The following is a 12462-nucleotide window of genomic DNA, read 5'->3' on the forward strand; positions in this document are numbered from 1 at the left end:
ATATTGGAGGCATTTTTACAGAGGGAAATATCTTTTTATTACTCAATAAATCAGAAAATACTGTCAACAACCATAAAACATCAATTTCACCATGTTTTTAGGAATAAAATATTAAATAAATCAGGCTTTGAATGACTTATGAGCAAACCCCTCTTTGAAAACCATCAGAATATAGAAAGGAATAAAAGTGGAAAGTTTGTTGTATATAAGTGCTATCAGAGATTTCTGGCTCTGAATATGAGAAGAACCCCCCCCCCCCCCTTTTAAATCTTTAAATCTCTACTGACAGATATTACCATATAAAAAATGCAATTCTCTTTTTGTATTACAAGTTTCCTGAAATGTTATGTTTAAATATGCAACATGAGGCTTATTGTAAAGTATGCACTTTTTTGCCAACATTTCTCGAACAGAAATCTGAACACTGGATAAAGCCACGTTCAAAAATATTGTTTCATTTGGTTGACATATTAGAGTCAAACATTTTCACAGAAGAAATTTGGGAAATCTCTTTTTGTCACTCCGTCAATCAGAAAATCTTGTCAAAAGTAATTCAACATTAATTTTTACTATGTTTTTTAGGAATACAATTCTAAGTCATTTAGGCTATGAATTATATGTGAAAAATATGTGAGTCTGAAAAGAAGACATGTTATGGAAGCAAAATAGTCCATAGTTTTCATCTGTAGTGTCTCCTCTTGATTTTTAAAATAATACATCAAAGGTATAATCTTTCCCTAATGTTAAAAAAGTTCTTTTTAAGTACTCAAACACACTTCAGTCATAATTTTTTGCTAATTCTGTTTGATTTTTCCTCAGTGGTATTACATTTCACACAAAACATATTTTAGTAATGCCAGTTGCGTGCAGTATGGACATAATTATTGGTAGAAAAGGTTGGCTCTGACATAATGCAGTGTTTAACCCCCCGTGTGCAGCAAGCACCTCTGCTTTGGCCTGCAGCCCCTGAACAGATGCTTGGGGGGAGCACTGGCCACAGCTCCTGCTGAGGCTATAGGAAGCATGTTGGAAATTCTGCGCTGCTACAAATCTTCTACCACACAAGGCAACTTTACCCAGGCCCACCGATAACAAAAGGCTACTTGAAACGTTGTTTCAAACTGAGGACCACATCTCCATAAAGGTGCAGCTGTACCTATAAAGGGACCAAAAACTTGGAGGGAACGGTTGCTTTTGTTTCAGTTGAGACACATGTTTTCTGAGGTTTATTCCAAGGCCCACTGAACACCACACAAACGTCTGTTTGTGCAACTGCCAACAGGAGGAAACAAGAAAAGAGAAAACGCTCCCAGTTCTCTAAACAATGGTCAAAATAGCAGTTAAAGGTTTGCGTGTTATGTTTGATTGCTACTCTATACAATGACGTTTCTCACTTTGTCAACCACAAGCCATGTCTGTTCCAGTTTCTGACTGTGTTACTTTTTGGTTCACCTCTATATTTACATTTGCGTGAAATACTCTCCTGAGTGCTCTGCTGTGTACTTCAAATGTTCATGAGCTTCTCATAGCCTTTTTGGGTGCCACCTGTCGTGGTACACAACACCCATGAAGAGTTTTCAAAGCCAGTACATTGGAACCAACACAATTCACACTGGGTTTGTATTTTTACAAATGGAAATCAAGCATAAGCCCACCAGCATCTCACCTCACAAGCTGCTGCCATGGCACTGGCTTGCATTGGCTGGTTCTCACAAACAATAGGCTTACATGCAGCCTTCCACATAAGCTATGTGGTCTTTGCTGTATGCTTCCTGCCACTGCAGAGGGCAGCAATGTATGGAAACACTGTTAATCTTAAATATTAAAATCATAACTACATAATAAATAAACAGTGTCAGAGCATGGCTCCACTGGACCTCAGTGCATATGCTGAAAGGATGTGTTAATATTTGTATTCTGTCCACTGTTTAGTTGTTTTTTTTATCTCTGACCTCCATCAAACAGTGAATTATGGCAGCATTCTTTCAGAGCGCCTCTAATGGACACATCTTCCCAATTACCCGGGCTTTTGTATTTGTGTAGTTCACCTTGAAAGTTGAAATTGTGCTTTTATGGAAATGCATATTATGTATGTTCCTGGAAAATAAATTGAATTACTGACATATTCAAACACACCAGCAAATATAGCTGCGTGCGCGCACACACATACACACAACACACACACTTCCAATGGATTTCCTCGCTCACATTTAATGAGAGACAATGAGTAAATGAAAGAAAAATAGATACTGGATTGCACTAAAATGCTATTTCCCTCTCACTCTTCTCTTCTTTCTTTACATCTCATATAAATTGCTTTTTTTCTGCAATTCAGCGCACCTGGCTTTGCTTGGACTGCTCATCCATTCGTATCTTCTTCCCTTCCTTTCTCTTTCTCTGTGTTCCTACTGTATCTCTCTTTTGTTCTGGCCTCTTTTTTTCAATTCTGCATAAAATTGCTCTGCTTGCTGACCCAAGTCATGTTTGGCTGCACTCATCAAGAGCACTCTGTTTAACAGCTTACAGTGTGTGTATGCACTGTAAACCTTGTGTGTCCTCAAGTAACCTTGTTACACAAATTAGTCTGAGGCCACTCTTCGTCCACCGCTGTGTCTGCCCCCTCATGAATCATGAAAAATATTCGCATGAGTCCCTCATGAGTGCAGGAAATAAGTGTGGGAGCTAGGCAGAACTGTGACCTCTGCAGTGATATATACAGTACATGTATATAGCATGATTTGCATTTGTTTATAGCTTTACCTTGTACTGATGTGATTGATAGTGCCCTTTTAATTACAGTTCAGACAGCAACAAGTCAAGATGATGATGTTATGATTATGTGTCAGATATCTGGATGCAAAATTAATTTCCATTTGGTAGAGCATTCTGGGTGTCAGACAATGGACCTGTCTCACTCTGTTTTATGGAATTCCAAAGCAATTAATCTGTACTGCACAAAATTTAGGGAACATGGAAATTGCCTGAATTAAAAGATATCAAATACTGAAGGTGCCCTGTGGAGGTTTTTTTTTTGTTGTTGTAAACAAACAAAAGGTATGTCTATATTCAGTGTGGCTCACCAAAATGCATTGAGTGTGTTCTTAAACAAATATCCTAAATGCATTTCCTAAGCAAAGACTGAAAACATTTAACAAAAATGCTTCACAGCGTTACTAGTTATTGAAAACTCCACAAGGCACGTTACAAAAAAAAAAAAAAAAATAGAATTGGGGCACCCAGCTGCTCAGTTAGTGGAATGGACACCCCGAGTGCAGAGGCTGCATCCTCGCTGCAGCGGCTGCAGGTTCGGTTATGGGCTCAGCCCTTTGTTGTGTGAACTTTTTGTGTGTGCCCATACCTGTGACTCTAAGTTTCTCGGTGCCGATGCTGATCTCCTCTTCATCTGCAGAGAACAGAACTCTCTCTCCGTCTGTACCTCTCACCTCAAATCTCTGACACTGAGCCTCTACCATTTCTGAACCTGAGAGAAAGAGAAAGAAAGAGAGAGGTTAAAATTTCAGAATATTCAAGGCACATAAAACAGGCCATCCAGTAGATGTTTTTATCCAAAGCTCCTTACAGAACCATTGGTGCATGGGAGGTTTTTCTTGAACAACAACAGAGGGATTTGAACTCTGAACTCCAGCATCTCTAAGTGTTGTCTTGCTGTGACAAGACAACATCAGAGCAGACACACGGGACACTAACATGATCCAAGTTGTTGTGATATAAAACGAGTAGGAGCATATAGACAAATACTGGAACAATGTCCTACCTAAATCTGGATAAACTACAGAACAAGCTGTATACTGGTAACAGAACTACTTTCTACTAAAGGCACAGTCAAAAAACTGTTGACAGTATGATCTGGGGATTATTCAAAGTAAAATGGGGACTCTGTCTGGAGAGATATATTTCCAATGCTTTGGGTGCCAAACACTGAATTCCATTTATTGCAGTTGTGCTGGGGTGGGAGCATACATAATAGAGGGAACATCTAAAAACCTTAGCACCAACACCTTAATCTATGTGGCTAGATACTACTACTGGTGAGACAGTTTTTTAAATTTGTTTATTACTTAGGTGTAGCCACCCTCAAAACAACTTTAAAATAATATAAAAAAACATTAAATATTATTATTCCATAGATAACTGTAAATTACTCTTATTTATGGAAGCAAAGTAGTGAATATGGAAGTGGTATTGTACCCACACTGTCACAGTGAGGATGAATTGCAAGCTGGGACCTCAGAGGTGAAGTGTTAAAAACAAAAATCAGCAGTCAGACACGACTGCCTTGTGTTTGGAGTTCGTAAAGTCCCTGTAAAACTTGAGAAATGTAATTTTAACACAAAATAGCATTTCGCTTTATGATTTTGCCTTTAGGACAAAATATACCATTTGAAGGGATAGGCAGGGTGTGAAAAGCAAATTTAGAAAATGGTGAAGACAATATTTTGACAAATTATACAGTTTCCACCTCATGTGGAAGTGTGCACTCTGAACGAACATTAAGAAAGTTGTATTTTGGTTGCCAAGTTTCTGTCGAAAAGAAGTGAATAGTGATCAATTTGAAAAGCGTTTGTTCTACAAACGGGGGTGTGGGGTTGACAGTAGAAAAAGGAAAAAAAGGAAAATAAAGGGTAATTTTAAAACCCTACTCCTTAAAAAAAGTTCTCCACTATAACTTGAGTGATAATGATTTAATGGATAGTTAAGTCCACAACAAAGGTAATTTCTTTCTAGAATTTTTGCCCGTTTAAAAAGTTGCTTCTATGTTGTTGATGCCTTTTTAGACCAAATGAAACAAAAACACTGTTTTGGTTACCAAGCAATTGCCTTCTAACACAGGACACACAGAGCAAAACTACCATCCAAGCCATGTTTCATCAACACATGATGAAATAAAACCTGGTTCAAATGTTATCAGCCCTTGAAATGGCCAGTGTCAGTTGTCACCAGGAGCATAGATTTATGACTCTACAGCTTATGTTCAGGTTTATAGGTTGCAAAGTCTAGTGGCTGTACTAATTGTAAATGGAGCAAAGGAGGAAGCCAGGTGACTTACTATAAAGAATGACAAAGTCCACTCAGGTTGGGTTAGATGGATGGGTCAAACACAGGACTTTCTCCAAGGAGATGGCTGTTTGTGTCCCATGTGAAACCAAAATTCGACTTATTTTCAGTTACAAAATGCACGTAACCTAATTTAAGTTACATACCGTACTTATTTTGATCTTTTTTTCTTTAAATCTAACCAAGTATTTCTGGCACTGAAACCTAACAAAAATGAAACCTATAGAAAATGAAACCATCTCACAACATTGGATGTGCACCTTCTGGCCAACTTGTAGGTGCAGTTTGCCCCATCTGAAGCATTCAAATGGTTGTAACATGATATTCGATAACAGCCATTGAATAGGCTGATGATATTCAAAATGGGTAAAAAACCTGAACATGGATTCAGACCACTTTTAGTCATGCTTCTCTTTGGGAAGCAACTATGTATGTCAGAATGGTTAAATTACCAGAATTTGCACATGGTTGTATTTGCTATTATTTCCATTCTTAGGGGTAGTATTGTCTATGGTTATCTAAAAGCAAAGTCACCTATTATTTGTTGCCAATTGCTGCAACCGACAAAACACGTAGCTGGTGCCTTGTCAAGAAAACATTGGCAGTGAAATTGATAAAAGTTGATAAATCTGCTGAGAAATCTGCCAAATTACCAACAGTGGTCACAGTGGCAGTTTTCCTTTTGTTCATCTTGTTCATCCATGTTTCCCTTCATTTTGTGATTTGGACTGTGATGTACTTCCATGCCAACCCCGCTGAGCCTAAATAAAAAGTCTTGCTCTCCCTCTCTTTCTATCCCCTTTTCTCCACTGTCTGGTCTCCCAGGCTATTACAAGTGTCAATTAGAAACCCAGAGTGCCTTGTCAGTAATAATCAAACTTTATTAGCAGCCATCAATCTGGGATTAAGCTCTTTTTCTCATCTCTCTCACACTGTCTTTATCCTGTCTATCTATCCCTCCTTAAGCCTCTCACTCCTCCACTGACTGTGTGAAAAAGCAATTGAGATTTGTGTTGTGAAAGGCTTGCCCTAAAGCACAGCGTGTGTATGTGTGTTACAAATGTATGCAAAGACTTAGGGGGTAGGTGGGGGTTTGACAGTTAGAGACGGAGAGGGGAATGAAAGAAAGAAAAAATAAGGGGTTTAAGTTTGAGAGGGAGCAATAAAGAGAAAGTGAAGCTGGTTTAAATTGGAGATGTGCTGTGCTAGTTGCTGTCTCAGACATCTAGCTGGTTCTCTTTGACTGTTCAGCTCTCGTCCTATAATATAGCTCGTAGTGCAGATTTCCAACATGGGTGCAGGTCAGCATATTTCCAAAGATTTGTGGTTTATTCACAAAATTTCTGCTTCTTGTCTTCCCAATACGGGTGTATAAAAGATACGGAAACAGCAGAAGATGGAGAGCTTCACTGATGTGAGAACTTGGGAAACAAAGCTTTCCTAAATATTAGGCACATTTACACACCAACTATAGACGAAGAGCAGCAACATCAGACAAATGGGTTATAAAAGGCAATATTTAACTGTTCATTATTTCTTGCTTATTTACAGATAGGAGACAACCACCAGTAAAATGATCTGGTCTCTAACTCAAGTATTACGACTCTATCTTGTCTTTGCAAAAGGGCCGTAAAGTGTGCATACATACAAATTGTGCCAATGGCTTTAACACTAAATGGAAATGAACCTGTGAAGGAGAAAAAAAAAGGATTATGTGATGAACAAATAGCAATTTGGTGCCATATATGTGTGCGCTCACACCAGCAGCAGCTAGATGAGACAACGTAGCTGGAAGTGATTTTTCTCAAATGATCGCTTCGAGACAGAGACTGACAGATAGTGGAGCAATGGCAGGTGGAAATGTCTCTGCTGAGTCGTTTTTTCTTTAGGCAAAGGAACATTGATGAGGTGTAGCAATGAAGGAAAAAATAAACAGTGGATGTGTTCATTTTATGTAGTTTTTTTTAAAAAAAATGCTCTTAAACTTTTTTTGAGTTTAGTTTTAATTGATGTGTCAGTCAGTAACCCCTTTAAAACTGTGAAATGGAAGAAAGGTTTATTATTGCTGTAGTCACTTTTGAAATGTTTGTTCTGAATGTCTGTTAACACTGACAACATTGAAAAGAATAAAGAACACAAAGCATGGAAAATCAAGTCTCTCTGCAGCAAACCGGATGAAATTTAGACACTTTGAAAAGACGTGACTCTGTTGCGTTATATGTCTCCTGTCACTGTACACAATTTATACATTAAGTTATCGACATCACGAGAAGAGGTTAGTCCAGTAATAATATTTGATCTTTTTGGCTTTATCTTGTTAGCAATCTGAAAGTAGCTAATGTTAATTCTGTGTAAATTAAGAGGTTTTGGTCAATTAATTTGCTCCTGCAAATGTCTCATCCGCTGATAACACTAAAGTAATTCTGCTGTCACCAATAACAACAGGACTCCTCGTTAGGCAGACATGTTAATTGATGCACTGATTTAAATAATCACTTCCTGACAGGATCTCCTCTGTTGTCACAAGAGCCTCCCTCAGCAGGATCCTTCAGTTATAATAAAGCTTTTCGAATATCTCACTGATGAAGAGAGGTGCTCGAGAATGAAGCATTACAGTACAGTGCATGTGGCTGAGGTCTTGAGTCAGATCTGAACTGAGCATCTCGAGCGTGCGACATGAGCTCCAGTCTACTGAGCCATTAGGGTGCCCTGCAGATATCACAGGCATTTTAATGTTTTAACCATGGTGCTAGAGCCCCGTGCTCTGTTTATCATCCCTTTCAAATACAAACACTGCATTTAATTCGGGATAATGAATGCATGCTCCACTCACTTTTGCCTATTCATACCAGCCTGCTGTCACATGTTAATTTCTGGTTGTCATGGTTCACACGAAACCCCTGCTGGCATCTACGACTCCACACACATCCCTGCTTAACAATGCGGTTAAACCAGAACTTGTTGAAACAAACATTTGTCGATGCTGGGGTCATGAGTAACAGTTTGGTCGACATTTGCACTGAAGTATAACATTGTGTGAAACTTATTATATTCTACAATCTGCTTAAATCTAGAATATGAAGCTGACAGTGAAGGATACTGCTTTCACAAGTGGTGGAAAGTTGAATATTCTCAGCAAAACAGTTGCATTTGTCTCATTTGTGTGTGATTTAAAAAAAAAATAAAAATCCTATGATGTGAGAAGCAGCTGGCCCCCAAGCACACAATATCTTATCTGGCCCCTGTTCAAAAAAGTTTGGACACTTGTGCTGTAGATCCTTCTCTCATCCTAGCAACCCAAGTTCTGAACATGGTGAAACAAAAGAAAAAAATGAATAAACTTTTCATGTACTTCTATGGGATTCTAAGTTCCCTAATTTGTATTCTGTAATTAATGAAAAAGAGGGCATTAAAATGGCGCCTGTGTAACTTTTTTACTACTTCCCATTAAAGCTTTGAGGCCATAATAAAATTATATGGGTTTGCTATCCTGGAGTTTTAATTCAAGGCTTTAAATTAGGGCTTCTAGCAATGATGGGATATGACGCAAGAAGACACTGTAAAAGGATTGGGGGATAGGTACAAAGAAGACTGTGGCTAAGCCAAGTAAACACCGCATGCATGGTTGATTTTCCCAAACAGGTCAAGATGAATTTTAATTAAAATCAGCTTCAATGCGCTTTGTGATTATGCCTTCCTACCCCTCCCCCCCCCCCCTTTCTTTCCCCTCAGCATCCTTCTCTCACACTTCTGGAGATGAGAGATCAGACGAGTGGGTGAAACAGTTTGTGACATTCATGTAAATATTTGTTCTCTATGTGTGTGTCCGGCCTTGCAAAGTTTTCCTGTACATCCATGGCCACGTGTATTTGCATAATGTAAATGCTAATATATTCTCCAGCTTAGAAACACTTCTAAAATTAGGCCGCTTTTTGTCCTTTGGCTATGTAGAGAAAGTCGACCATATTTTGTCTCATTTAAATCACTCTATAGTTTTCCTTAGGTCAAAACTCTGGCAATATGCTAAATGTAGCATTAAGGCTTTTATGTGAAAGATAGGGTTATATAACTCAAACTTTGGGTGTCCTTGCTCTGTTAGATGTGGATTTTATGGCTTTTTTAAAGATTTCTCTGGCTGCTTTTAATGCTTGGCTGGGTCTGGCCATTGGCTAAATCACTTTTCACCTTTTATGAATTGGAGTAGAGCCTGGGATCTCCGGGCAGGGCCAATTCATGAGCTATACAGTCTAGACAAAAAAGGTTAGGGGGACTTCAGGCCTCTCAGCAGGAGCAACAGCAAAATCTACTTTCTACAACTGGAGTCATATTATCTGGCCTGACAGGATTTCTCCAATAAAAGAGGGTGCTAGGGCATCTTTATAACTTTACTGTGACTTACTCTGTCCTACTCAGTGCTGTAGTGGAGGGTACACTCATGTTTATGGAGCATACCCACTTCTTTTTTCTTTTTTTTCTTTTTTTTAACAATATACACACCTATTAGTCAAAAATCCATTGGGATAGAAAGGAAAGTATACCCACTTTCCTCCTTCTAACCTACTCATCTACCTAGTAGTCCACCCACCTCACTGGCTACCGCAACACCACTGCCCATCTGTATGACTATAGCGATATTACATGGTAGCAGTTATGTTGGGCACTTCTCCATTTACCGTCTTGTGGTTGTATACCTCTGTCAACAAGTCAAATTGCAGTTAAAGTTTTGGCCCATGTCTGTGAAAACATGGATTCTTCAAACACATCTTTGCCCTGACATTTCTGCCAAATTTAGAGCATTTGAGATATCACATTCCGGAGAATGGGTGGGATGGACAGACAGACGATCCGAAAACACAACGCTCCAGGCAATGGCTATTGCCAGCACAGAGAAACAAACAGAAACAGAGAATTAATTACTTTTTCATTATCTGTTCATGTATATGGGTGTTACTGTGTGTGCTTCTGAGAGTTAGACTGCAAAATGTGTTGAGCGCTGTTGGGCATAAATTAATAATCAACAAGTTTAACAGACAATATGCTACAGCATCCAGAAATGCAGCCTAGGGTGCAAGTGTCTGGGTGTCTGTGCTCACACATTCATGCTAGCATGCAAACACACACATTTAAAGCTGAAGATATAGTATTAGCTCTTAGAAACTTCCCTCTGACATGCACTAACCAAAATCTTTCCTGACACCAAAATCCACCGACACTGAAAGACTTCTGGCAGGCACGAACATGTGTTTGCTGCCTTGAAAAGAAACTTTGTTAGCTGTGTTTTTGAATGTTGTCTCTTAACACAAGCAGCAAACTCTCCCCTTAGATACTATTGGCATTAAGCCCCTCTCTGGCTATGCTCCAATGATCATCAACTCGCGCATGCACAAACTGCCCAAACATACTTGCCAAACTCACGCTACTCTTTAGAGATGTGACCACAAAGACAGCTCCTATTCATGTATGCAAACAAATTAAATGTGGATGAGCATATTATCTGTATGTTTATTAGTAATCACAGAGACAGAGAAATGAACCAGATGAAGCAGAAACATTAATACAGCTATTGCATGTTTCACTGTATTTCCAAGCTGACCAAGCTGTGTCATATATGATAATAATTTGACATAGTTTTATCAGAAATAGTAATTGCAACATACAACAAAATATATAGCGTGAATATTGGAGAAAACACATTTTTGTGTTTTTGTTTAATATCTACAGTTAAAACATACAAAACATTGCCAAATAACTTTCTAAGTCAGGTGAATAATTTTGTCTTTGACTGGATTTCACTCTCTAAACTTCCTGATTAGTTATTCAAACATGACGGGGCTTATCAGTGGATTAAGATGAGCATTCTACTGAGCGAGTCAGGCTGATATGCTTGTCAGTTTCCGTCCTGTCTAGAATGTCAAATTTAATGAATATTCAAAGCCCGCTTGGCTCTTTGTATGTTCTGCGAGGGAAAATGTTCCTAAGAGGAATTTGTACAAAACACCATTATGCAACGAACTGCACATGTGTAGAAATATTTAATGACATGTTGAGTAAAATGCTCCCCTGTCCTTTTTAGAAAAAAAACAAAACAAAAAAAAACGCAAAAATGCTTAATTTCCACTGAGCAAATGATTGGGTGCATTTAGTTCCACATTAGCAAGTGAGTCCTTGTGGTTCTTAGCGTGGATATAAGGGCAAGGGATCGATAATTAACAATTAAAGTGTTGTGCTATCAATGTTAAAAAAAAAATGTGCAGAAGGAAAGACGTAATGCGGAATGTCTAAAATGCTCAATGAATTTATTATGTGAACTCTTATGAAACAGTTCCCCTTTGCTAGATGCATAAATGCACCTTTGCGTTTTATTGTATTGGTGCTTTACTTGTTATGGGCCCCTGAATGTAAATAAATGCTACACATAAACAGAAATGTATACTGTTATCTCTAAATGTTCCAGACAGCAACAGTCAGCAGTTTTTACTTACTCCACATAGGCCGTGTTTAGTACCAGAGCTTTGAGTTTGCCCAACTGTGAGACTTCATTATTTCCAAAACATCTGGTTACTACCATCATAGACTTCTACACTTAAGTCCTATCAGCAGGGGAGGAGAGTCAACTGAACTAGAGATATGGTATTCAATTGCTGTTAACTTGAGCAAAGATTGCTTTTTTAGTCACATCTCATGTTGTTAAAAGTGTTGCAATGTAATTTTTTGTCTTCATTTGATAGATGCCAGTGTACAGATAGACAGGAAACACGGGGAAAAACTGAGATGTCATACACAAAGGTCTCTGGCTCTGGTGAAATAAGTTATTTTGTGCTAATATAGCATGCTGGTTTTATTTAAAATCATCAACATGTGCCATTTGGGCATTGTTGGACATTGTTGGCTTTCCAGAAACTCCTATGTAACCTTATCTGTATCATAATTAGATGTCAATGGACGTGATTGAAACAACATGAAAAATTGCTTTGGCAAGAAGAGAGGTGGATAGGTCGTAGATTCCCGACAAATTCATTTATTCATGGTGGTCTGCCATGATGGAAACATCAACTGCCACATATTGATTTTCTTTTTTGTAGTTGAAGTATCATTAGGAGAACTAAGGATATTTTTTATTGTTGAGTTATTCATTGTACCACACTCTCGAAGCCAAAGGCATACTCTGGAGAAAGATGGAGGAGCAGAACATAGTGGAAGCAAAACTCAACCACTGATTGAGCTAAGTGAAAAAGTATGCTTTTATTTACCTTTTCGGCAGCTGCTCCCCTCCCCTTGACCCAGGAGACTTGTGTTCAAAATCAAAAACCAGCATCAATTGTGATGTTTGTGCCAAGTGTTTTTTTCTCAACACACTGCTGCCTTTAGCACATGTGCAATCCTTTC

At 38.5% G+C, this 12462-nt stretch overlaps 1 protein-coding gene across 2 annotated transcripts in view; it reads right to left on the reverse strand.

Moving 5' to 3' along the window:
* LOC121942392 (zeta-sarcoglycan) overlaps window positions 1–12462 on the reverse strand; it is a 404536-nt gene that overhangs the window by 60503 nt on the left and 331571 nt on the right. For both annotated transcript variants that reach the window (XM_042485586.1, XM_042485585.1), the window contains exon 5: window positions 3359–3481. In XM_042485586.1, coding sequence (XP_042341520.1) covers window positions 3359–3481 — 123 coding nt within the window. The remainder of the gene's footprint in view (window positions 1–3358; window positions 3482–12462) is intronic.

This window comes from Plectropomus leopardus, chromosome 4, assembly GCF_008729295.1.
Source record: "Plectropomus leopardus isolate mb chromosome 4, YSFRI_Pleo_2.0, whole genome shotgun sequence".
Classification (NCBI taxonomy): domain Eukaryota; kingdom Metazoa; phylum Chordata; class Actinopteri; order Perciformes; family Serranidae; genus Plectropomus; species Plectropomus leopardus.